This window comes from Urocitellus parryii, chromosome 9 (assembly GCF_045843805.1).
Source record: "Urocitellus parryii isolate mUroPar1 chromosome 9, mUroPar1.hap1, whole genome shotgun sequence".
Taxonomy (NCBI): Eukaryota; Metazoa; Chordata; class Mammalia; order Rodentia; family Sciuridae; genus Urocitellus; species Urocitellus parryii.
This window is the reverse complement of record NC_135539.1, coordinates 138333675-138359756: the sequence shown is the minus strand read 5'-3', so window position 1 is coordinate 138359756 and position 26082 is coordinate 138333675. Positions and strand designations below refer to the sequence as shown.

Genomic DNA, 26082 nt, shown 5'->3' with positions numbered 1-26082 from the left:
GATGTCACTCAGGGACATAAGCTTCTTAATGGGACCAGATGACCAGAGCAAGTTATTTTCTGTTTTGTGAGTATACTCACTATCTACACTCTGAATGGTAGGATGGCCTCAGAAAACATTCATCTGCAGAAAACAACCACAAAAAAGTAAAAAGAAAAAAAATCCTTCCCCACTCAGACTGAAACCTGCTTCACCTTTCTTCATCCCAGTGCCCAGGGTTAGATAACCATGAACATATCTTTAAGAGAGCGTCTGCCTGAATTCTTAGAAAACAGCTCTGGGAACGTTCACTCAACTTAGGTCAGCTCTGCTCACTGAAAGAATGTGGCTGAGGGGCTCGCGTGCTGTTTCCAGCTACAGTAAACTACCTGGGAGAACCCTGGAGGGAGGGGGAAGTGCCTTTCTTTGACTGGAGACGATGGGGGCAGAGCCATTTTGCTGGGTTGAAGTGGAGTGGCCTCTCTGGCCACTTGCTCCTCCTGCCTTGGCTGGGTGAGGCATAAAAGAGCAGCTGTTCAGCTCACAGAGGTGGAGGGGAAACCAGGACCTTCCCTTTGCACAAAGTGTTACCAACTTTTTAATTTTTTTTAAAATTTTTTTTTGCGGTACTGGAGATGGAACCCAGGACCAGATGCTTGCTAAACACGTGCTCCATCACCAAGCCGAACCCCCAGGCCCTACCAATTCTTTATAAACACTCACCCCAGCTAAGCTTTTTGAGCAAGGACTTCCTCATTTTTTATATTCCCAGAGCCTGGCATGGTGCTTATCCATAGCAGGTGTCCAGTAAATGTCCTTGACTAGGTAGGTGAATGCAGGAAACTGTAGTCTGCATCAGAAACATCTAAGGGCTAGTCGAAGCACAGATGGCAGGGGCCCACCCCATAATCGGTTTCTGGTTCTTTAGGGCTGGGCAAAGCCTGTAGGGCTTTCAGAGACAGCTTGCTCTTGCTAGAGCATTCGAAGCCCTGTCTTGGAATCTAGGAGTCATCGTGAACTGGTCTCTCAGAAAGAACACTGGTCTTAGAATCTGAGGAACTGGGGTTGGGTCCCAGCTCTGCCATTTGTGGACTTGGGACTTTAAAATTCCCTAGAGTCTAACCTCTGTGGGTTTATTTCCTCACGGGACCAAGAGCTGCCCTGCCCACCTTGCAGGCCCGTGAGAGTTAAACGGGAACATGTGTGTGAAGCTGCTCCATAAACTCAGATTCGATGCAATTGAAGGCATTGTTGTTGCTGGAACAGAACTTGATGAAGCTTGAGTGTGATATGGGACTCTGTTGCCTTTTATGAGCTGAGAAAGAAGTGAACTTATAAAGATGACAAGTGCCATAGGGAAAGACAGCTAAGATCATAGAGGCAGGGCCCAGATGGGATGTAAAGAAGTGCGGAATTGTACACCCGACGGGCTCCAGGTTCAGGGGTGTGTGCGTACATCAGGGGCATCAGTGAGGCTCTTCCCTAGCAGTGGCGTTACTAGGCTTTACAGGAGGTTAGGTTTTGACCAATGAAGGGCAGACTTGCCATGAAAGGTGGACTGGCTTGATTTAAAAGTGGAGGGTGCCTGGTGGGGACAGTGGAATCTGAGATTATGTCTAGGGGATAGCCAAGTGACAACACTGTCACTTGGAGGAGTAAGTCACCTCCCTGTGGTAGGAAGCAGGATGTTAGGTTGGAGAGAGTGAAAATGGGTGTTTGGGCTTCCGGGGGCCTGAGGGCGAGAAGCCAGAGAGATGAGGAGAGGCTTGGGGTGGCAGCAACAGGGGAGGGGGGGTGCGAGGAGCTGAGGGCATGAGGGGCTTGTTGGACATGGTGCGGGGGTTCAGCACAGCACAGATGAGAGGACAGAGTGGTCACCTCGTGTGGGGGATGGCTGGACATTTGATGTAACCGTGAGCTTCCATGTGAAAATGTTGAGGCTGTTGGAGAAACAAGCCTGGAATTTGGGTGACAGGCCAGGAAAGAGGACCTGTTCACTCATGTTCTGTTCCCATTATGGCTGTTTTCAGAGAGTGGTGACCATCGTGACATATAAGTGACTGGGTCCATGGGCACTTTCCTGGGAATGCCTTGATCATCCCCTTATGGCTCTGCCTCCTGCTCTTCTCTCCTGCAGGGGACGCTCTTACTTACCACAATGGATGGAAGTTTACAACTTTTGACAGGGACAATGATATCGCCCTCAGCAACTGTGCCCTGACCCATCATGGCGGATGGTGGTACAAGAACTGCCACTTGGCCAATCCCAATGGCAAATACGGGGAGACCAAGCACAGTGAGGTATGTGAGAGGCAAACATCTCTCTGTTCCAGCTCTGTCCACATCGGCTCCCCAAAGGGCACCCTGCTCCCTGGTCTGGGGGCTCCTCTCTCTCCAAGACTTCCAGTCAGGACAGAAAAGCTTCTCCTCTAGGCTTCAGGCCTTGAGGTCACGTCCCTCCCTGCCCTCTGCATTCCAGGGCTTCACACTTCCTTGGTGGTAGGTGGGTGGGAAACTCCAACTGCCCACTGCCGTATAAAGCTAGATGACATGGGTCACCGCCATTTCACCTTGCCAGTTCACACACACATTGTCCCAGTCAGCTTAGGCTGCTCTAACAGAATGCCACTGAAGGGGGCTTGAGCAACAGACACTTATTTCTCGTAGAGGTTGGGAAATCTAAGATCAGGGTGCCACAGGTCCAGCTCTTGGTGGGGCCTTGCTTCCTGGCTGTAGAGAGAGCAAGAGAGCGAGACAGCGAGAGAGCAGGGTGGGGAGAGAGAGAGAGAGAAATAGAGATAGATATTATGGCCTCTTCCTCTTCTCATAAGGGCATTAATCTCATCATAGGACAGTACCTTCATGATGTCATCTAAACTAATGACCTCCTAAAGGCCTACCTCCTGATACCATCACACTGGGGGTTAGGGCTTCCACCTGTGGATGTTGGGGAGACCAGAACTTTTTCCACACCTGACACTTCATGGTCCTTCCTAGTTGTTCTCATGGGATCAGAGCCATTTCTCTCAAGTCCCTGATCACCAGGAAGGTAGTCTCTTCTGCCTCCGGTCGGGTTTATCCTTGGATCTACTTCACCCGAAGCCCACCCCGTGTCCTCCCAGAGCGTTGTGCTGGACGGGTCTCTGCAGTAAGAGTGTGCGCAGGGCTGAGAGCCCAGGAGGGCACCTCTCTCCTCCTTGCTGAGGGTTTCCTAGTAACCACTTCTCAAACCTCCCTGACTCTTGAGTATCATCTGGATTCTGTCAGCCACTGGGTGTCTCCTGTGGGCTCTCCCAGCTTCTGGAAAATCGCATCTTTCCTCCTAGTCATCATCAGTCCTCCCCACAAGCCCTCGGAGTTCCATCCTGGGTTTCCAATTTCCCATCTGTGTTAGCCAGCTTTTTATAGCTGTGACCAAAGTACCTGACAAGGACAACTTAGAGGAGAAAACGTTTACCTTGGCTCAGGGTTTCAGAGGTTCAGTCCATGATGGGCCAACTGCGTGGCTCTGGGCCCAAGGTGAGGCAGAACATCATGGCAGAGGGTGTAGTGGAGGAGCTCTGCTCTGCTCCTGGGGGCCAGGAAGCAGCAAGAGACAGAGGGGAAAGGGCCATAGGGAAGATGAGCCCTTCCAGGGCACGACCCCAGTGACCCTCCTCCTTCAGTCATACCCCACCTGTCTGCAGTGGTCCACTCAAACTAGGATGGACTGACCAGGTTACAGCTCTCATAGTCTAATCATTTACCTCTGAATGTTCCTCATGTAAAAATCGTAACACATCCCAGGTCCTGACCCTCCCCTTCAGGAAGCCACCTTTCCCCAGAACTCACTCCATTCCAATATTACTGCATCTAAAGTCCAGGTACATTTTTATCCTTTTGATCCTAACTAGGCTGAGGAGACTCCCAATCCTTATGTAGTTTTTCAAAGGGAAGAATAAATTTGCCCCCCCCAGGGAAGCCAAGGAGGGTGGGTCCATCAATCATGGTGGCAGCATGTGGGCTGACTCAGAGAAACTTGCCATCAGAGATCAGATATTTGAACCGAGCAGCCAGCATGCCCTAAACCATCCCCATATTTGCTAATAAAAGACATTCATCTGGTTAATGTGCTTTTCACAGTCTGCAAGGCATTTAGCTTCTTGTTTATTATTTACCTCACAAATTAAAATACATAAAATCGGTCACTTGGGCTCTTTATTGGCCAGGTTGCAAGGTTATTAAGTGAATTAAATATTATTGTGCTCACCAGTCAAAAGACATAAAATGAAATTTAGTTTTCAGCGGGTTATTTGTTACCCCAGAGCTAATATCTAAACAGTCTAAATTGAAAATGATTTTACACAATTGGCCAATTAATATGTTTATTTTTTGCCTTTAATTTTTTGGAAGGGGAAAGAGTGAGGCCAAGCTAATTTGCTCATTGCTGGCCAGGTGGGCCCCGTGTTATTTTGGGGGCCTCTGGCCTCATCCACATCCTGGACTCACATCCCATCCTCCCAGCACAGAGGCTGCAGGAATCTGTCCCCTCAGGCTCTCTAACCCCAGCTGCCCAGCAGAGGGTGCCTTCGGATCTGACTCTCACCTCCCCAGAATCAGAGGGGCCACCTTGTCTCCTCTCTCCCCTGGAGAGAGAGAAGGAGGGAGGGAGAGGGGAATTTCACTGGGTACAGAGGACTGCTTGGTACTGTCCCCTCCCCTGCCCTCCTGCCGGATGCCTCTTCTTGATGTTGGCCTTCTTCTTAGGGGGTGAACTGGAAGCCCTGGAAAGGACACGAGTTCTCCATTCCTTACGTGGAGTTGAAAATCCGCCCCCATGGCTACAGCAGAGGGCGTTTCTCTGGCAGAAAGAAGCGGACACTGACAGGAAAGACGAGAGCCTTCTGATGGCGGTTGCAGCAGTCTTCGCAGGAAGCCACCAGCCGGGGTTGGGGCTGTGTAGGCTTGGGCTGGTGGTTAGGGTTGCTCAGGGCCTCTAGTTTCTGAGATTGATGGGTAACCCAGAACAAATGGGTCCCCCACTTCAAATCACAGCAGTTCCACCCCTGTCCCCTGCATTTTCTCCCAGCTACCCCCAGGGGACCCGAGAATCCTCAATATTGTAGTTGCACAGTACGTGTGAGTGGGAAAGGGTGTTGGAACTCACGGGTTTTCAGCCCACTTTTGATAATACATGTACTGCATTAGGGTGAAAAGATGAATCACCTAGTATCTCACCCATCGGAAATCTCTAGAAATGGGTGTGTATATATACACATATTTAAAGCTCTGCTACTACAAATCTTTCTGGAAAAAAGCATCACAGAGAGGTTCCTACTCCCCAGGGGTCAGGGCTGAGGCAGCCCGGCATTTGTTGTTCTTCCTGGGTTTTGAGAGAAAGTGCAGCTCTTACCCACTTTATACTGCTGGTGTTATGGGGCACAGGAAGGGGAAGGGCCAATGCACTCACATTTAGCTGAGCTCTGATGGGGCTCTGGCTTGCTGGGAACCGAAGCTCCCATTTTACTGCTATCTTTAACTGCCCCCTTTCCATCCATTTGCATAATCACTTGCATAGATCTGCATATGTTGTAAATAAATTCTCACTCATTTCAACTTTAAATGATTTGACTCTCTTAATAACTAGTTCCACCCAGGACTCTTCCTGGACTCCCCTTTGTGCCCATGTGGCCCTCAGCCTTGCACTTCCCTGGCTCCCCTCCCTGCTGGACCCTGGGTTTTCCCAGGTTCCCCAGCCCCATGAAGCTCACTGCTTGACTGGACAGAGTCAGATTCTTCTTGCTTGTTTCCTATCATCCTGGAAGTTTTCTGTAGCTAAGTCAATGGCCATTGAAGTAACTTAAATTCCTATTCAAGAAGAAATAAACTACTTGATCAAAAATAAATTTTGCTTTGTGTTTTTTTTCCCTGAATAAGTGCACTTGAACGCTAAACTTAACCTAAGTGCAAGTGAAGGCGCAATTGGCACATTATGATGGAATCTGGTTGACTGTGCTGTCTTCCTGTGATGGCAAATGATGGCATTTGCAATGCAGAAGCACATGAGTGGGAAGGAAGCGTATGTCCTAAAAGCTACAGTGTCCCATCAGGGCAGGTATAGGTGACTGCCTGGGCTTGTCCAGGTGTTGACCTCTGGGTGAACGTCATGCCATATTCCTGAGACTGTCTTTGCCAACCTTCCAAGTTGGCAGTTTTCCTGTTTCTGTCCCACTCCCTCCCCAGATGGACACACTGAGCAATGCCATAGTAACCCTAGATCTAATAATGAGTGGTCTGCGTGAGGTATGGTCTTCATGTTGGGGCTGATCAATTCATTGACTCAGGAACCTATGAAGAGTTCGCTGGCTTGGTACCAGGCAGCCTGTTGGACACTGGGGGAAATGGGTGAGCAAGCCCAACGCTGGCCTGGTGCTCACAAAGCCGTCATTCACTCATTTATTCACCTATTCATTCAACAGACATGTGATGTACCGGGTTCCCTCCGAAGCACTGGACCTAGCCGCGTGAACAAGACATTTGCTTATATGTTTTGTTCTGTATATTCTAGTGCTTATATACTAGAGGTCAAGACCAGCAATAAATAGCAAATAAATTATGCTCATAGTCTAGTGGTGGAGACTGACAATGAAGAATAAGTATCTAATTTCAAGAGTGATAAATGCTGCAGGAGAAAAAGAGTAGGATTAAGAGATGGAGGTGATGAACTCAGAAAGCTAAGCACAAAAAACCCAAATAACCCAATCAATAAATGGGCCAAGGACCTGAACCAGTCACTTCTGAGAAGATGATATACAATCAATCAACAAATCCATGAAAAAATATTCATAATCACTAGCAATCAGAAAAATGCAAATTAAAACCACTCTAAGATTTCATCTCACTCCAGTCAGAATGGCAGCTATTATGCATACAAACAACAATAAGTGTTGGTGAGGATGTGGGGAAAAAGGCACACTCATACACTGCTGGTGGGACTGCAAATTTGTGCAGCCAATATGGAAAGCAATAAGGAGATTTCTTGGAAAATGGGGAATGGAACCACCATTTGACCCAGCTATCCTTCTTCTCTGTCTATATTCAAAGGACTTAAAAACACCATACTACAGGGACACAGCCACTTCAATGTTTATAGCAGCACAATTAACAATAGCTAAACTGTGCAACCAACCCAGGTGCCCTTCAATAGATGAATGGATAAAAAAAGTGGCATATATACACAATGGAATATTACTCAGCAATAAAAGAGAATAAAATCATGGCATTTTCAGGTAAATGGATAAAGTTGGAGAAGATAATGCTAAGTGAAGTTAGCCAATCCCTAAAAACCAAATGCTGAATGTTTTCTTTGATATAAGGAGGCTGATTCACAGTGGGATAGGGAGAAGGAACATGGGCCTAATGGACTAGCTTTAGATAGGGCAGAGGGGTTGGAGGGGAAGGGACGTGGCATGGGGTTAGAAATGATGGTGGAATGTGATGGACATTATTATCCAAAGTCCATGTACGAAGACATGAATTGGTGTGAATATACTTTGTATACAACCAGAGATATGAAAAACTGTGCTCTATATGTGTAATAAGAATTGTAATGTATTCTGCTGTCATATATTAAAAAAAAAGAGAGAGATGGAGGTGGGGCCGGGGTGAGGAGGGTGCTGTGATGGGCTCTGAGGGGGAGCTTTTGCAGAGACATGCCAGGTTTCTTTCAGCCTTGACCCAGCTTTGTTGGGCCCTGGACCTGAGCTATTTTCCTTGCTTGTCTTAAAGGTCCTTCTGTACAGCTTCCCAGTTTCAAGTCATCTCTGGATTCCTCTGTGCTATGCTCTGTACCTGTGCATGAGGGTACTCAGCCCTGTGACTCAGAAGCCCTGGGCCCATCCCGGTAGGTCCAGGAGTTCCAGCAAAGAAGTGCCTCCTAAAACAGCAGAATGGCTTCAATCCAGGCACTTCTCAGACCAGGGATGGTGGATGGTGACAATGCTCTTCAGTTGTTTTTTTTTGTTTTTTTTTTTTTTTTTTTGAGAGAGAGAGAGAGAGAGAATTTTAATATTTATTTTTTAGTTTTCTGCGGACACAACATCTTTGTTTGTGTTGCTGAGGATCGAACCCGGGCCGCATGCACGCCAGGTGAGCACGCTACCGCTTGAGCCACATCCCCAGCCCTGCTCTTCAGTTTTAACCTGCTTCTTAAATTTAAGCACTCATGAAACACGGAATGCTGCACCCTGTCCCCGGATGTTGTAAGTCAGTAGTTGTGGGGGTTTGGGGGCTCCTGCCGGATTGGTGACCACTCTGAGTAGCCCTGAACTGGATCTTTTTGCTGAAGGTCTTTTTGCTCTGGAGGGGTCTGATGGCAGTAGATTACAGGGTGCACACCCGTGCTCACTGAGCCAGGCTTTCTCCACCAGGGGCCGCAGGGATCCTGTAGGAAACTGGAGTGGGTTAGTTCGTTCATATTCCTTTGCATGTAGGACCTATGCTGGCCCAAAGGAGGGGTGGGGTGGAGAACTCAGCTGACCTTCAAGAGTTCCACTGGGGCAGGGAAGGAAGTCTGGGAAGCTCGTTCCAAAAGGTGTTTATCTGGCTCTGACCCTTCACGTGTGCCTGACCTCTTTTGATGTGGCAAGCTCCTGAAGCTCCTGCTCTGGTGGCTGAATATGGGCCAGGATCTGAGCCATCAAGGTTGTGAAGCTCCTGGGAAGCAATGTCTACCCCTTAGTGCAAACCAGAGCACACAGAAGCTCACGTGGAAGGGTTGGACTGCAGGCCAGGCCAGGGTAGGGACAGTAGTCATGCAAGCGTTTGGTGGAGTTCCCTGAGTGTGGCCTGCCCCGTACAGGACACAGGATGAGCAGAACCACCATTGCTCTAGAGCAGCTGGCAGGGCTGTGGGAAGACAGTGTGGCAACAAACTAGGACAGTGGCAGCATGGGGACCATGAGTCACCAGGGCCATGGTGAGCAGAGCAGGGCCACCAATCCCAGCGTGGGTGCTGGAGAAATCTTTGCGGTGATGCGACAGCATTAGTTGTGGAAGGATAGGTCTGAATCTTCCAGGGGAGGACACAGACACCCTGGGGTGCCAGGGCACCTAGCAGATGTGAAGAGTTTGGGAGCCAGTCTACAGGAGTGGGCCAGGATTCCCTGCCATGCCATCACGGTGGCCTGTCACAGTCTGGCTGGGCACAATTCGGGAGCCACTTGTCAAAAGAAATGAACTTTATTTTCAGAACCACACACGCCAAACAAAACAGCTCCTCAGGAAAAACCCTCAGAGCCCAACTGCCACCACCGGCTTCCCACAAGCCTCTCTCCCAACCACAAGCCTCTCCACCTCCCACAATCCTCCTGCTCTTGAGGCTGATTGGCTGGGTCATGTGGGCGGAGCCAAAATAGTCCCCCAATGAGCAGCTCCGTAGTCTGAAAGGGCAGGGAAACAGCCCAATGAGCATCACCGCAGAGGAGCCAATCAGCTAGATGTTGCTGGGGCCGCTGTGAGCCAATCATCAGCTGACAGCTGGAAGTTTGCTGGGGCCCCTTGGCCCTTCGGCTGTGGCTCTCAACAGTGGCCCTCAGCTGGCACTGCCCATCAGAGTCCACATGAGCTTTGATGTGCACAGAGACTCACTCCCCTCCAAAGACTCAATTTCGATGGGTCTCAGGTGAGTCCTGTGCATCTGAGCTTTTCAAAGCTCCCCGGGGGATTCTAACATCCCACAGGGACCAGAGCTACTGCTCACATGAAAGCATTTGGACAGCGTAGAACTCTCAGAGGTTCCTAAACTCTGCAGTGACACGGTCAGGTTTTATTTTGAAAATATCATCAGTCTGAAGGCAGAATAGAGAATGGGGGTGGTGGGATTTTTAAAAAATATATATTTTTAATTGAAACACGGTGATTGCACACATCTGAGGGGCTCAGTTTGACATTTCAGTACACGTATATAATGCGTAATGATCAGATCCGGGTAATTGGCGCATCCATCGCCTCAGGCATTCCTCATTCTCTGTATTGGGAGCATTCACAACCCTTTCTTCGAGCTATTTTGAAATATTCAATTAATTGTTGTCAACCACAGTTACTCTGCTGTGCTGCAGAACATCAGAAGGCATCCAACCGCACCTGCCACCCATCTAACCATCCTCTTGGGGAGGGCTTGGGGAGGATGGAGAATCACGAGTTCAGGCAATGCGTAATGACTTCCTTGGCCTGCGACCGGGAAAGGGAGGGAGGGCGCAGGTGAAACAGATCTATAGAAGGAAAGTCAACAGGATTTAAGAGGAGGGGCCATCCTCACCTGGCAGAGCTTGGAGTCGGATGCTGCTCACAGCTGCTTCCTCTGGGAAAGGGTCCTGAGTCTGTGTTAGTCAGATGAGGTCAAGAGCTCTGTTTTTGAACTTGGAATTTTCAGGGATTCAAGGACTATTGCAGCTAGGAAGTGCTGAAGGAATTGTGACCAAGGAAGGAGAAGAACCAGGTGTGGGGTGTGAAAGGAAAATATGTACACGGGAGAAATGCAGATGCAGGAATAGCCAGGAGGGAGGAAGGAAAAACAGGAATGGCGAAGAGCTCTTGGCAAAGGGTAGACAGTTACTGGAAAAGGTCCTCTACTAAACAAACTTCCAAGCCATGCTTTAATCCCTTCACCAGGGCAGGAGGACATGCCTGTCCCTAGGAGCTGATCAGTATAGTTGGGGCCTGCAGCCTGGTGCTAGAGCCTTGCTATACTCATCCTGGCCAGGAGATGGCAGTGTTGTCTTACCAAGAGCCTCTTGCCTTAGCATCTCTCTCCTCCATAATGCGGGAATCTGGGAGCTAGGGTTTCCCACTTCTCTTCCTTCTTGGGAAGTTGTATGGAGGGTCAACCAGGGTGGCTCATATCAACATCCACCTGCCCTTGGTGGTTGCTCAGGCAGTGTTGTTGCTGGACCAATTCACAAGTAGGTAAGAGGCGCTACCTTGAAGAGGTTGCCTATGAGACCTGGCCTCTGTTCCCAGGCTGAGCGGGGAGACAGAGGCTGGAGGTTGTCAGCATGCAGGAAGGTAAGGGGCACTCCTGGAAGGGATTTCAAGCAGCTCCAAGATTTCAAATGCTTCCCAAAGCCCTCTTTTTGGTTATTTGCTTCCATCGGGGAAAGGCTTTTGGTTCTAATTCCAATGTTATCTAAAGAAGTTAGATTTCCAGGTTAGCCCATAAAGCCTGTTTATTCTATAAAATAGATGAACTGCAGTGTAATTGTAAGAACAAAGCAGAAAACAATAGTACTGCAGTAGTATTATAATTCCAATAAAAGAAGGAAATGAAATGAAAGCAGTGCTTTATTTTGGTGAGTAAGGACAATTAGGCTTGGAGACAGCTAAGGAGGCAGATGGGGCTTGCTGTGGAGCATCTGAAGGAGACATTTGGGCATGTCACAGGCTGCGGCTGATTGCATTCAGTAATTTCTGACTCAAAGGAGGTGCTCCTAGAAGTCTGGAGGAACCCAAATCAGCAAATCAGCCTGGGCCGGGCCTGGTGTGTGGGTGCTCTGGGGCAAGAGCCTGAGACTCTGGTTTCCATTCCAGGCCAGACCAGTGGGCTTCCCTTCGGTGGGCCTCATTTTCTTCATTTATAAAGTGGATGTCAAATGAGGTAATGAAAGTGCTCTCTATGTATTGCAAACCCTCTGGAATGGTAAGATAGTAGGTTTTATGATTTCATTCAAAACTTTTGATTTTTGTGTTGCTTTTCTGTTTTCCTCCTTGCTAGGGGTGTGTCTCTAGCCAGCTCTAAGGCTGTTCACAGGACCATATGGTTCATGAATGGAAGAAAGAGAAAGAGAAGAGTGAGGCAGGGAAAGGTTAGTAAAAATCAGGGTGAATCCCCATCGCGTGGGGCCTGTCTGCACGCTTCTGTCCCGTGGAATTTGCTTTCGTCCTGAGAGTCACTCCTCTTCTGACTCCTGGGACAGCTCTCTCATGACTTTTCCTCTATGCTTATTAACAACACCCAACCTTTACTGAGCACTTTCGGTAAGCCAGGCCCTGTGCTAAATGCTTTGTAGGCATTATCTCATTTAAGCTTTGCCCCCCTGGGAGACAGGGACTGCCATCAGCTCCACTTTGCAGTTAAGTCTTGACAGAAAGATGCAGGGGCCTGAAGGACATGACCAGTGGGAGCTGGAGCCAGCCGCAGGGTCGGACCACCCTCCTCCTGAGTCCTAGCCCACAGCACCTGTGACTCGACGGCTCAGATGGCTTCCGAATGGTCTCGTCAGCTGCCCCCTGCACCCCTATTCCAGAGTGCACCTTCCCAATGTCCACTGTGCAGACGGGCCCTCCTGGCCACCTCCCACCAGGCAGCCATTGGTGCTCCCGTGGTCTCCCGTCAGCCTGTCCTGACACCAGCCCTGGGGCATCCCTCTAAGACCATCTGTGGTCTAAGTGACCACACTGGATCAAGGTGGTCTCTTTGCTTGTCTGCCCCCTCAGTCAGGCCGTGAGCCCCTCTGGACAGCTTTGCACGTCTGGCACCCAGTGTGTGGGGCACGTAGTGGATGGCACAGACATCTATGGAACAGATGTCGTGAGAGGGGACTCAGTGCACGCAGGCCACCCTTCCTGAGTAAAGCACCACTTTATGGGGTTGTCCTCAAAGGTGTCTGAAAACTTCCCTCTGAAACTGTGGCAGAAACAGAAAGATGGCTGAAGGGATCTTCCCTCGGCCTCCTAGTCCTGGGGGTTTTAATTTGGGAATCATGCTGAAGTCACAGGCAAGGCCCGCGCAGGGGTGCCCTGGTGAGTTGAGAGTGTGATGGCTGATGGTTCCGTGGGAACCCTGGGCACACCCAGGGGGCCTGGTGGAGGGGCTGGGGGCATCAGCCGTGGCTCCCTTCAGGGGTGCAGGGGCCGCTCCCTTCCTGGTGGTTTCTGGTCAACGTCCCTAACTGCTCTGGAAAGTTTTGGAATGTCCTGGGAATGAATGGGAAGCTAAGTGAAGCCTCCATGGCCTGGTGTCATGGGTACTGGGAACCAAGTAGAACTTCAGATGTAGCCTGCCTGGGGGGAGACGGGGCGAATGGGAGCCTATTCCATGGGCCTTCCTTCCTGAGCCTCGTTAACATACAGTCCAGCATGGAGTTTTGCCAACGTGTTTGAAAGTGGTTCCCCGGGAGATCATGGACCTATGCCGTCCAGGATGAGAGCAGCTAGTCACGTGTGGCTGCTGGACACTTGAAGTATGGCTGGCAGACCTTTGATTTGGTTTTAATGGATTTAAACACCCACTGTGGCGACGGTGCCATACTAGACGGTGTTGAGGGAGAGCACTTCCATCACTCGTGATTCTTGGGCAGCATGTTCTGGACAGCTTCTGCTTTAACAGCAATTCCTGGCATCATAGGAGAGGAATCAGGAGGATCTAAATCATTGAATTTCATAACCAGTGCAAAGCTCTGGGTGACTCAAAAGGAAGGTGTACACTTATACATACATGCAAGTGTGCACGTGTGTGTACCCCCTATCCCCCTCACCAGGCAAACACCCATAGCTCAGTCCCTGGTGGCTCTCTAGAGGCTCTCGATCCTTCTCTTCCCAGCACCAGATTAGCCCAGAGGTCGATTTTTGCTTAGGTTTTTGCTCTTTCTCCTTTCTCTGTGAGAAGCCATTGATTGACCTCATAGAAGGGAGAGTTCTCTAAGGGTTGCCAGGGAACGTAAGTGTGTATTTCCGGAGTTGGCACCTCTGAGGAGTTTGGCCTCTGAGGCTGTCTGCTTAGCCAAGAGGGGCGAGAAAGCCACGTTCCTGGTCCTTCGACCTGTGACTCTGCTCTGGGGAGGTGGTGACCAGGCAGGGTTGGGTAGGGGTCCAGAGTGAGCCCCTGCCCCCATCACTTCTGAGGCCTGGCCGAGGGAGAGTAACACCTGATGTTAGGGAAGTAACTGACTCCAGCCAACAAGGAGGCTAGGCACAGCTTTTGATTTTCAAAATATTTATTTAAATAAAATTTTCTTTTATGTGCATTTGAATTTTACTGAAAAATATTATACAGCTTTGATCATTTATATTCTTCTTGGAAAGGGGAATTTCCTTTCTCTACACTGTCCTTTTCCTTTCCCTCCCCACCCAGAAATGCAAACAAACAGCGACTCTGAGCAATGGCGGGCCTCTCTCCTCTGACCCTGTCTGGGCCTGGCTGAGGCTGTCAGAACTCTGGGCCTGGGGACCCTCTCTCCTAGCCTGTGCTGGTTGAGGCCTCTTCTTTACAGATCCTCGTTTTGTCCCCCATTAACCTCACCTCCCCAGATGAGCCATGTGGACAGGAGTCCCGAGGTCCCAGTGGTTGCCAGAGGTGGTTCTGGGACAGAGGCTGGGATGGAGGGAGTAGACGGCTGAACCACGGGCGCAGGGAGAAGAGGGACTAGGAGGGGCACAGGAGAGGCCAGGACCGGGGGAGAGGACGTGACGGAAGGTTCCCTTGGCCCTTCTGAGCTTCCATTTGTCCAACAATCTGAGGGCCTGGCACGCTTCCAGCACAGGCCTAGGCACCATGAGGCTGTGGGGAGGCCGGGAGAGGAACAGACAAGCCCCCTCCAGGTGGAGTCTTCTGCGTCTTGGGCTTTGGAGACAATTGAGATGTGAGTTTCTGGGTGTTTCACATCCAGAGTGGGAGAAAGTCCGTGCGTTGAGGAGATGGCAGGGGTCCTGTGCCTAGGGACAGAAGCCTTGTCACAGCAGCCAACTGACTGCTGTCTTAATTCAATTTGGTGGCCAGTTGCCATGGAAACCATGTTACTCATGTGGTCCCTGATGCTGTTGACCCATGCCCCCAGATCCTGACACCCATGTCTCTGCCGGTCTCCATGTCTCTCCCAAGTCATCTTCGTTAGGGGGACTGAGAGCTGGGGATGGGAAGGCCAGCTGGTCCTGGTGGGCAGCAGAGGACACGGGAGGCATGTGGTGTGTGGAGATGACTGGCCATCCTGGGACACGCAGGAGACAGCCAGATGCTCTATGACAAGTTCTCCAAGTGACAAGGGGACACAGAATCAGAAAGTGCTTTTTTTTCTGGGTCAAAGGGGTTTAAGAGTGGAGGCCTGAGTCGCTAAGGAATCTCACCCCAGGGCAAACATGACTGGTTGGACACATAAGCAGGCCTAAGTTAGGTTCACAGAGTTCTGTCCTAGACCCTGGTCACCACCAGATGCCCACCCTCCTTGGACCCGGAGTGTACCTGGAAGGCAAGTGAGTACCAGGTAGCCCAAATAAGCAAATTGAGTACATTTCTCCATTCACACAGCCTTGATGAATTTAAATGTTGTTTTTTTTTCTAAATGTCATAGTTTAGCTGTGCTATTAGGCAGTGATTTTGCCACTGTCTAGAACAGCTTCCATGGGAAAATATTTCAAGAGTGCTCCCTAGAAGATCTGCAAATGAATTGTTAGAGTACAACCTGCTCCCAGATTGGGAATGATCCATCTTTGTAATATGGTCATATGCAATCAAAATGCCAACCAGTTCATCATATGGTAGATTAACTGTGCCTCCCAACCTCAGCCTGGTGGGGAGGAGCCTGCTCAACTCATTGGGGACCTAGCTTGCATGTCCTCACATCCCTTGGGGCGCGAGCATCCTCTTGCCCCTTAGCTCTGCATGTAGTCTCCTATGGAACCCAATACCTAGTTCTAGCCATTGCAGCAGTTAGTGGGCTCTCTTACAAGGTCACTTGGGGGGAATTGGTGAGGTATCAGAGTTTACCCATAATGTCACCATGTATCAAACAGAAACTACAGTTATGAGTACCTACTGTGTGCAAGGTACTTGCCTGAGCTTCAAGATAAATATTAATAAACTTCTTTATAGCTACATCCTACTTTCATTTCAGTTGCTACTTCTGGGTCCCTCCTGCACCACACGTGCACTCCTTACAACCATATGAAATCATTCCCTGTGTGCATTCTTGGAGATGGTGCTGTGATTGTCTTAATTCCTTTCTTACTGAAAATCTTTGGTAGAAAGAGGATACCTCACTCAGTTGTAGCATCTAACATTTCCATCTGGAAAACATAATTGCACAGGTATACACTTGGAGCCCACTGAAGTGGATGAGGGGTTTCCATAGTTTTCTAGCAGTCACCGCCAAGAGCTGTTTGTTTTTGCTTGGAAAAGGGCACCTTACTGAGTGGTTATGGGGTAGTGTGCCCGAGAGGTCTTGGCCCACACTGAATACCATCAGTGGCAACGAGAACAATGTTGTGAGAAAAGAGCTTTCAGTGAATTTTGATCATCAGACTTTACAGGGGCACAGGTGAGGGGTCAGAAGCACAGGAACTTGGTGTGTCTGTGTCAGTCTGCACTGGAATAGGGGCAGTACCAGGTTGCCAGACTCTCCAGTGAAAGGCAGTGTACGTACAGGAATAGGGAGGCAACGTCTCCAACCTGACTGAAATACGGAGCAGACAGTGCGTGGGGGCCTTGCCTGGCTGCACAACTGTGTCTAAGTGCCTGAGTCTAGCCACGCCTGCCCACCAGGCATTTCTGCAAGTGTGTGTAATGCACTGCTGGCCTGGAGCACACAGTCGACAGCATCAGATGAGCAGAATAGACTTGCCCTCGCGCCGTTGCCTGAATCTGCCCGGGTGATGGTGTGTGGGTACACGGGGAAGCTATGTCAAGATGGACAGACTCATGTTCTTGGTGCTTTGGGGTATGGGGTGTGCAGAGGCAGGTGGAATGCATGCTTGGGTCGCCGTCAGAGGCATGGCTACTGGACACATAGTGGCCAAGACAGAGCAAGACACGTCCATGTGCTCCCCGGGGAGTGCCCTCCGTGGGGACACTGAGTCTGAGATTGGTTCCCTGGTGGAGTAGGTAGTCTGGGGACAGGAGTGTGTCTCTCCAGGGATTCCTGCTCCCTAGTCTCTGTGGGGACGGGAGGAGGCTTGGCCCCAGAGGGAGCTAGACAGGCAGCGATGGCCTCTTCTCCATCTGGAGAAGCTTGGGCTGGACCGAGATCCAGAGGTCTTCTTCATCCTTCTTCTTCTTCTTCCTCTTGTTCTGCGCGGGCTGCGGTCTGCTCCTGCCTGGCCGGCTCCAGCAGCAGTGGCAGCAGATGAAGATGAGCGTGAGAACCACGACGAGAGGCAGCCCCAGGAGGATGGCCAGGCAGACGGTGTTGAAGATGCCCTCCTGGTGCTTGGTCACCACGATGTCCCAGATGGAGTGGAAGAAGGTGATGACTCTCTCCATGGTGCTGGGCTGTGTGGGGCTCACGGCCAAGTCACTCTCGAGCAAGTCCTGGGCCCCGGAGGACACAGCCTCGGCCACTTGGAATTTATTCCTCTTTCAGCTCTGGGCCTGAGCATGCCATCAAAGCCCCTGAGGAGAGAAAAACCGAGGCATGAAGAGGAATGCAGTGCAGGGTGGAGGGTTCCCCTGTTTATTTTTGGCAGGCTGTTTTATGATGCTGGGGTGGACCTGGGGCCTCGAAGGTGCTCTGAAGGCTCTAGCCCCGAGCTCATCCTCAGCCCTGTGATTTTAGTAGCCTCATAGATTTTAGGTTTACAAAGGGAGGAGAAAGAAGAGCAGATTTTCAAAGAGTCCACTGAAATTTTATTGTGACTCAATGAAGAAGGTAAATGTGTGCGTTTGGTCAATAAGCACCAGTCCGTTCTTGCTGTGTACACACACACTTTGGGGTTTACTATACAAACATTACCATTCCATCCGATCCGGCGCAGAGTAGCTGATCACAAATTCTTGGGTACGTGAATCCATGTGAGTAGCCAGGGTTCTGAGGAGGCGCTGGCCCTCCAGACCCTCTGCGGTGGCAGTTCTCAATCTTTTCCCCACTGCCGCCCACCTGCCAGGTGCTGGCCGCCCACTTCCCACAGGACACTGCTGGATGTGACCCTCTAATGAACATAACTTGCCATTCCCCATGCTAACTAAAGCTCAAGCACAAGATGCAAGGTCTATTCCTTGCTGCCTGTGGCAGGGGACCTGAGCCTCCTCCAGGCTCAGAGGACACTGTCCTCAACTTGGCCCACCCCTGCCTTCCTTGATATCCTGCTGCATGCCTCCTCCCCTTCCCAGGCCCCACTCCTGGGCCTGATTCTCGGCACCTTCTCCTCCTTCCTCACCTTCCTCTCTACTTTCTGTTCCCAGGTCTCCTTCACTACCTGCTCCTTTGCGTCTCAGGGGTAAAGAGCCTTTCAGCTCCTTGAAAACGGGGGTGTTTGGACCCCCTGTCCCGGTGCTGACCTCAGTGTACGGGGACCTTCTCCTGTTCCCGCACAGGGCGGCATCTCTTGCTTATTACCCCTCTGCCTCTTCACGGGCACCCTAGGGCTCAGCTCTCTAGTGTCACACCACAGAGGCTCCCTTGGGTCCTGGAACCCACAGGTTCTTATGTCCAAACAAGACTTTGAGGTCAGGCATGATTCACGGGAATTTAAGAGACCTCTTGGTACCCAAATACCGGAATCACTGATTTTCAGGTTGTAGACTTTAGAGATCATCCTGGCCAACTGTCTCACTGAAAGATGACACACCTGAGGCCCAGAGTGGTGAGGTGACATGTGACATGCTGGAGGCCACACAGAGGGGCGGTGAACACCCAGACCCAAGGATGGTGGGCAAGTGGAGGAGCCAGCAATGATGAGCTGCTACTTCACGATACTTTTCTGATCATTCCACATGCATTTTATCTTTGAAGCACCCAGCAGGATGGTGCTGTGCCCTGGACGGAAGCACCAGCGGGTAACTCAGGCTCACCCATGACCTTGCACTGGAGCACAAAGGCATGGCCCTGCGGGGTGCGGTGTTACATGTGGCATCCCGTGGTTGTCCTTCAAGGTCTAACTCCTTGCATAGTGTAATCTATACATGTCCCATATACCTAGTACCCATGCACCCATCTAGGCTCCCTCAACCTCAGTCCTGGTCTGCTGGCATGTGACCCCACCCCAGATGCCACTATTTACACAATTTTCCCAACTGTATAAATTGGCTCCTACTATTGGGCCCTTTGACCATAGAGACTGAAGTAATGCTAGAATAGTGATAATTTCAGCTAGTTTTTATTAAGCACCATTATATGCCAGGCTCTGCTCTAGGCACTGTGCACCTGTGAACTCATCTAACCGTCACTATACCCCTGTGAAGAAGGTGCCGTTGTCTCCCATCCCCAGCTGAAGAGGTAGAAGCACAAGTCATGCAGTGAGTGGCAGAGCTGGCCTTGCTCATTCTGGGGAGTTTTGTTCCAGATCCCCAAGGATTGAGCTGTTCACAGGTGTTGCTCTGGGACCTCCAGTTCCTTTGTATGGAATTAACCCATTTCTGGCAAGGAGCCCAGGATTTGCAGAATCTTACAATTCCTGGCTATTCCCCAGACTGACTTAAACATTTATCCCAGTCTATTGTAGAAAAGACTGCAAAGAGATTTATTTCCCATTGTTAGACACTTCCCAAATGCATAAAGAAACATAGCATAAGAACCAAGTCCTGCCCAAGTGCAGGTTTATGGAAAGCAGCTGGCTGCCCAAACCCAACACACCACAAAGGAAAGCGCTCTGAGAAGCCACGTTCCCCTGGCTGGAGGCTCTGCCCAAGTCCCCAGGGTCTGGGAACATCCCAGGACTTGGGTCTGCTCACACATGGTCACGCTGCCAGGCGGTTTGTGGGGAGAAGCAACCCCGCAGACCTGCAGCCCTCACCCTTCTGTCCACCCCTCGCCTCTGGTTGGATCTTCCTTTTCCTTTTGCCGTTGCCTCGCTCTGTGTGGCCTAGGTGTGGGCCCCCCTGGGGGCTGGACTTTCCTGCTCTGCTGGGGAAGACTCGGGTGCTTTTCTCTTACTGGATCCTGCACATGGCCCTCCTGGGACCGAGTGCTCCTTGCGCGGTGCCGCTGTGACTTTGCGGCAGCATGGTAGTGACACCACCACCCCACATGATTGAAGGGCATCTGGGGCCCACTTTGGGGTCTTCCAGAGAGAGAGGAAGGGTGCTGAGGCCTTTGGGAATATTATGGCAGTTTTCCTGAAGGTGGAGTCAGTCACTTAAGGAGGAGCTTGAAAGACGAGTGGGATTTTGACAGAGAAATATGGGTAAAAAGAATGTTCAGGCATTCCAGACAGAGCAATTTCCAGACTGTGAGCAGGAGCGCAGGACATCTTTTGATGGGCCTGGGGCTCCGGGTGGGAGAGAGGATGGGGAGACAAACTAGAAGGGCAAACTGTGGCCAGGGTAGAGACGGGGCTGATGTTTATTTGGGAGTTTTATGATAGCAGAACCCTGTGATCTGAGCTGCCCTTTAGAAGAAGTTAACAAGATGTAAGAGCTCTGGGAAATGTTTGAGAGAGCTCTTTATCAATCCACCCGCATTAATTGGACATCTAATATGTGCCACGTTCCGTGCCAGGTGTGGGTTTGGCAACAAATGACGAAGGTATAGTTTTGATATCAGGGGGCCTTGTATATTCCAGGGGAGTTACTATTATTGAAGGCTCATGTCATGAAAGATAAACTTAATAAGCAAATTCCAACCTGGGCTGCTTAGCTGGCTGAAATAGATGCATGCATTTGAATTATGTGTCTATCTCCATATGCTCGGCTCTCCTACCCCTCCCACCTGTCTTAAACTCCTCCATCCCATGGCACCTAAAGCAGCCTTAGAATAAATAGATTTCTTTTCAAGATAAAGCTAAGTCAATAACTCACTTCTGCATTCTTAAAGGTACTTATTTGAGTCTGCTCTCCACCGCCAAAGAGAGTATTCATTAACATTTGGGAACCCAGTCTGGGGAAAATTCGATTAAAAGGTATTCTTTATATTTTTTAATCTAAGAATTCTCTTCTAGGCCCCCTGGGTTACTTGCTGAGCTCCACTAATCTATAGTGTTTCATTAGTATTTATGAGCTTTGCATTATTAGCATTTCCAGGAAACAATCAAATAGCTCCTCGGTGGTATGAATTAAAAGTCAGCGCTTCTGTGGGATGTTTTGCAGAAGCATCAGGGCCTGGGCCCTGACTGTGTTCTGGGAGACCCTGGCTTTGTTGGCTTTCAACTCTGACACTGTTCGAAATGCAGTTCATCTACTCTAGCCCAGCAATGGGTGCTAATCACCCTCCACTGTCTGACTCTGGTTGTGGGTGTAAAGAGAGAAGAGGGGAAGCACCACCTTCAAGTCCCTGGGAAAGAAATATTACTTATCTCTATATCCAGAACCCTTGCAGCCTTTAGCCAGGGAGAATCAGTCATTTATTTTTTTCTTCCACAAGCTCTCATCTGCCTGTGTCCAAGAGGAACACTGTCAGAGACAGAAGGCCTGGGTTTGAGCCCTAGGTCAACCCGCACGACCCCAGCGAGTTACTGACCCAGCTACAAAATGAAGCTAATAAGCTTCCTTTGTAATGAAGTCAGAGGATGAAAAAGGCTCAATATATTCCATGTATTTTGTAAACTGTAAAATACAAACGTAATCCATAAATTAGTGGGTTATCTCCCAATAACAGTGGACTGATTCTAGCCTTGAGCTTTTCCTCCCCATCCCTCACCTCCAAGCCCGATCCTCTCTGCTGGAGAACCACAGTTCCCACCTCGTTCAGATGGAAAGGGCTTTGTGAGGGGCCTCCCTGCTACGGCAGTCTTCAGGTCTGTGGCTGAGATTCTGGCAGATGGAGAAGGGTCACCTGGGGAACATCTGAGGGTTGTTGAGCTCCCAGGTGAGCCCTGAGGAGACAAGCTGGCTGCCTGCAGGCCCCGCCTCCCTCCCAGGCTTCGCAGCCCCTGGAAGCACACAGAGGTGGATACAGGGAGGCCTGAACCAATCTCTGAGAGCCAACAGCCGCTGCAGGGGGGTGTGCAGGGCTGGCACTGGGGCTGGTGTTCCTTCTAGAACTCTCTGAGAAGAGGGTGAGCATTCTATTTAGCACTGGCCTCTCATTGTTCCTATTTATGGGATAAAATAGTACATGTCAAATTCTAGAATCGTGTCTGTCCAGTAGTAAATGCTTTCTGGAAGTGTTAATGATAAGGACCATGATGGCACCCAGTTAAATCCCAAGGCCAACTCCAGAGTGACCTGCAAATTCTGTAGATCCTCAGCCCTCTTGTGGAGGGAGGAGTGGGGAGCAGGAGGTTCAGGTCTCAGCCAGAACCCTGAGAGGTGTCCCTGCTGCAGTGCCGACCTGGGCGGGTGCAAGGAAAGGCCTCCCCCGTCTCTCCTCAACGGCTTCCACTGTGCTTTCTGCCTTGGGTTGCCGTTGACACTGTGCTTGCTGTGTCTCCTGTGCCCAGGGATCCCGGGTGACAACAGGATGGAGTGCAGGCCAGGAACAGTGGCTCACAGAGTTAGCTAATGATAGAGATTCCTGGGCCCCACTCCTGGAGGACCTGATGCAGTAGATCTAGGTGGGCCCAGGAATGTATGGGTATGACAGACTCCTGAGAGTTTCTGGCCAATGGTCAGGTTTGAGAAGTACCATCAAGCAGGCTGAGCAGATGACCCTCACGTGGGAGCACAGGAGCCTCGTGTGGATGAGGGAATGGTGCGTCTCCATGCAGAGCTGTGCCGTGGCCTGCCGTGGGCCCTCCTATGGGTTTATTTCTTGCTCCGTGTAGTCGGGGCATCTGGGCCAGGGCTGCTGGACACCCACAATGTATCTGGCGCTGTGCACTCAGATCTGGAGCCCCTCCCAGTCCAGCAGGGAGAAGCAGGTCCCATGAATCCCGCGGACCAGCTGTGCAGGGACTGGGGGAAACGGCCCCTGGGATGTCGGCTCCTTCGTCACAGGGCTGTGTAAGCGCCTGCTCTGCGTTGGCAACCGAGCTGGGCCTCGACCCTCCAGGAGCACGCAGACCAGACCCTGTCCTGCCAGTGCTCCAGTCTAGGGTGGGAAGCCAACACAGAAGCCCACTGTGGACAGGTGCCCAAGCATAATCATGGTGAGTGCCGCGAGCGGGAAACCCAGGAGGCTCCACAAGGCGCACCAGGCAAGAGAGACCCGCCAGGGAGGCCAGGGAGGCCCTGCGTGGCATGGCTGAGCCAAGATCCAAATTACCCAGCAGCAAGCTCCCCGGGCAGGGTGTCTGAAAAGCCAGGGAACCTGGGATACCCCTATTTCCAAGCATTCCCAAGTGAGGTGCTTGATGTGCTTTCCCTCAACCCTGAGGTACCTGAAAGGTGAGGCCACTCTCAATTTCCGCCGATGAGTTCAATTGTTAATACACTAGAAAGTCCTCCGAAAGTCTGGAGGCGCAGGGAAATGATACATCTATTGAATTTTTGATGAGATGATCAATCGGACCCACTGCTTCTCCTGAAAAGGACAGAGTCACAGCCGTAGCGGGTGGGGGCGGGAGTTGGTGCTGAACTCTGGCTGCGCTGTGAGGGCTGCAGGGTTGTAAGCAAGGAGGGGTGTGAACGATGGGCGTTTTGCAAAGAATACTCTCACGGAGATGCCAGAGAATGGGCTGAACGGGCTGAAGAGGCAGGAGTGGGAGATGATTCCAATTGCTGTGGGAAATGGCAGGTGGGTGAGGGTGACAGTGGCAGCAGGGGACCATGGTCTGGCTCAGGGGTTCTCCAGGTGTAGAACCCCCAGGCAGAGGGATGTGGCAGCACCCTCGGCCTGTGCTCTAGCCCCAGTTTCCTGTGATGATCTCTCTGAATTTGGGGACATATTAACTTTTTTTTTTTTTAATCTTTTTTCCAAAATAAGAATCTCACCAAACATTCTTCTGACCCTGCCGTCTCTCCTGGGGGTTTATAACATCTTATTCAGCCCCAGACCTCTCCACCTTGCCTGTTCAAACCTTGCCCTGGCTCTCAAACCACCCTACCTTGCAAAATCCCAGTGGTTACAATAATATCACTCACTTCAGAAGCCAAGGCTCTCCGGCTGTGAGGGCACAGGGTGGAACTGCAGCCGGTAGTTATTAACTCTGTGGCTCAGGATATATATTTTCTTGACGGTTCTCACCTTGCTAACCTGGCATGCTCAGATGCCCTCTCACAGATGTAAGTACTGTGCTGCACAAAAATCAGATCATGGCGATAATCTGGTTGTAGAACATGACGTTTATTATTTATACCTGGCTCAAGGCATTAGAAAATAGGTATCTCTATTTCTCCCAAATGAATTAATTTCTTCAAATAACTAGTCCTAATAAAAGTTGGAGACTCTTTCTTCTCCTAGAGTATGCAGATATTATGTGTTACCATACATCGATTGTTAAAGGAAAATAGATAGTATGTTCCCTCAGAATCGAATTTATAATATGGCTGCAATTTTGAACACAAGTACAAATAGATCATCAATATACAAATGATTAAGGCACCACAGTTATTAAAAATAATAAAACAATGCTTTATTATGTGGCGATTCTGGGTTGAGAAGAATCTTGAGAAGCTCCACCTGACAAATTCCCTTGCTTTATTGGTGAGATTCTGGGGCGTTTTGCTGGAGCTCACCTCGCTAGCAACCAGGCTAGATTCAGTGTCTTCTGCCAGGTTTCTCCTATCATCAAAGTCCTTAAAGACTAGTGCCTGGGCAGAGCCGTTTTCTCCTTTGGAGAATGGGCTTGACAGTGTAGGGTGCTGTGAGAACTGAGCGCATCCGTAGGTGGAGGGCCTCAGAGCCTGTGTGGCAGTGAATGTGAATCCTGATGATCGGACCCCAAGCAAACAGGCCAAATAGACACCCCTTGACTAATAATGACTTTGTTTGCCTTTGTCAAATTTAGGATGGTTCTGGAGTCTCATTTTGATTATGTCTGTCTCCTTTACAAGGGAATTCCCCTTCTTTGTCTAGTTTTCCTTAGTTAGGATACTCTTTAAAAAGTTATTTCATTATTTTTTTTCAAAGTGGAAAATGGAAATATGTGCAGGTCTTGCTCAGGCAGTTGAGTGAGGCAGTGGGGAGAGCAGGACGTTTGGGGGGAACTGAGAAAGGGCAGTGGGAGAGGAGGACAGATCACAAGAGGTCTGAGGTTCAGGTACATCCCTGGGCCTTTCCTCCGTGGGTCTCTCCTTTCTCGCCTCCTCACCACGCCGTCCGTTGCTCTCCCTTCTTTCCTTCTGCTCAGGTATCAGCAGATGTTTCTCTAGGTATTCGCTGGCATGTCTCAGCTCCCCACCCTCCTCCCACAGGGTCCTGAGATGAGAAGCGGCCTCCTCTTCAAACCCACAGTTACACACTGACCAAGCCCCACGCTCCTCTCCTTTTCCTTCCTTCAACTCATCTTTCTAAAATCTAAACGGGACCCCACACCCCTGCTTAACCCCTCTTTGGCTCTTCATCACTAATCCCAACTCCTCAGCAGGGAGGACAAGTCTCTTGGGATCTGTCCCTCATCTCCCCCCACCGGTTCCTAAGTTCTCCCCAAACTCTGTCTCTCCCCCATGGCCACATGCCGTGTGCTTTGGGTGTGGTGCGTCCACCAGGAGAACCTGTGTCGTTCAAGCCTCAAGCTTATCTCTGTCTCCGCATCCTCTGGTGCTCCTTGACTGGCTTTTCACCCTCACTTCAGTCCCCAAGAGCTCCTCAGTGTGACCTGAAGGTCTAGCTTTGTGCCTGTCCCATGGCAGGAGCTAATAAGTACTTGACAAACTAACGAATCTTCCACACTCGGACCAAGCCGACGGCGGCCCCCTTGCCCTCTCCTCTGCCTCACCCACCTCCCCCATCAGCTGCTCTCGCAGGCTTCCTCCAAAACACGCTGCAAACCTGTGTCTCTGCTCATCCCATGGATGATGGCAGCAGCTCCGCCCCCTCTTGCCCTCTCTTCCCTTGCTCTAGTCTGTTCTCCCTGCATGAACCACGTCATGTTGGTCTCACCTGTTTATGCCCCATGGTTCTCCAACACTCAACGTGGGAAATCTAAAGTTCTCATGTCCACAAGACCCTCATCACCTGCCCCTGGCCCCATCACCTGTCCCCTGCCCCCATCACCTGGCCCCCACCTCCATCATCTGGCCCCCACCTCCATCATCTGGGCCCTGCCTCCTTCATCTCTCCCCTGCCTCCTTCATCTCTCCCCTGCCCCCATCACCTGTCCCCTGCCCCATCACCTGGCCCCCATCCCCTCACCTGCCCCAGCCCCCATCATCTGTCCCCTGCC

At 50.5% G+C, this 26082-nt stretch overlaps 2 protein-coding genes across 4 annotated transcripts in view; one reads left to right on the top strand and one right to left on the bottom strand.

Moving 5' to 3' along the window:
* The window catches only part of Tnn (tenascin N), a 66035-nt gene extending 61120 nt beyond the window's left edge, over positions 1–4915 (top strand). For both annotated transcript variants that reach the window (XM_077802790.1, XM_026388491.2), the window contains 2 exons: positions 2117–2280; positions 4726–4915. In XM_077802790.1, coding sequence (XP_077658916.1) covers positions 2117–2280; positions 4726–4866 — 305 coding nt within the window. In that variant the 3' untranslated portion in view covers positions 4867–4915. The remainder of the gene's footprint in view (positions 1–2116; positions 2281–4725) is intronic.
* Positions 4916–13980: 9065 nt separating this feature from the next.
* Positions 13981–26082, bottom strand: part of Kiaa0040 (KIAA0040 ortholog) — a 33098-nt gene continuing 20996 nt past the window's right edge. For both annotated transcript variants that reach the window (XM_026388524.2, XM_026388525.2), the window contains one exon: positions 13981–17335. In XM_026388524.2, the coding sequence (XP_026244309.1) occupies positions 16916–17206 (291 nt within the window). In that variant the 5' untranslated portion in view covers positions 17207–17335 and the 3' untranslated portion in view covers positions 13981–16915. The remainder of the gene's footprint in view (positions 17336–26082) is intronic.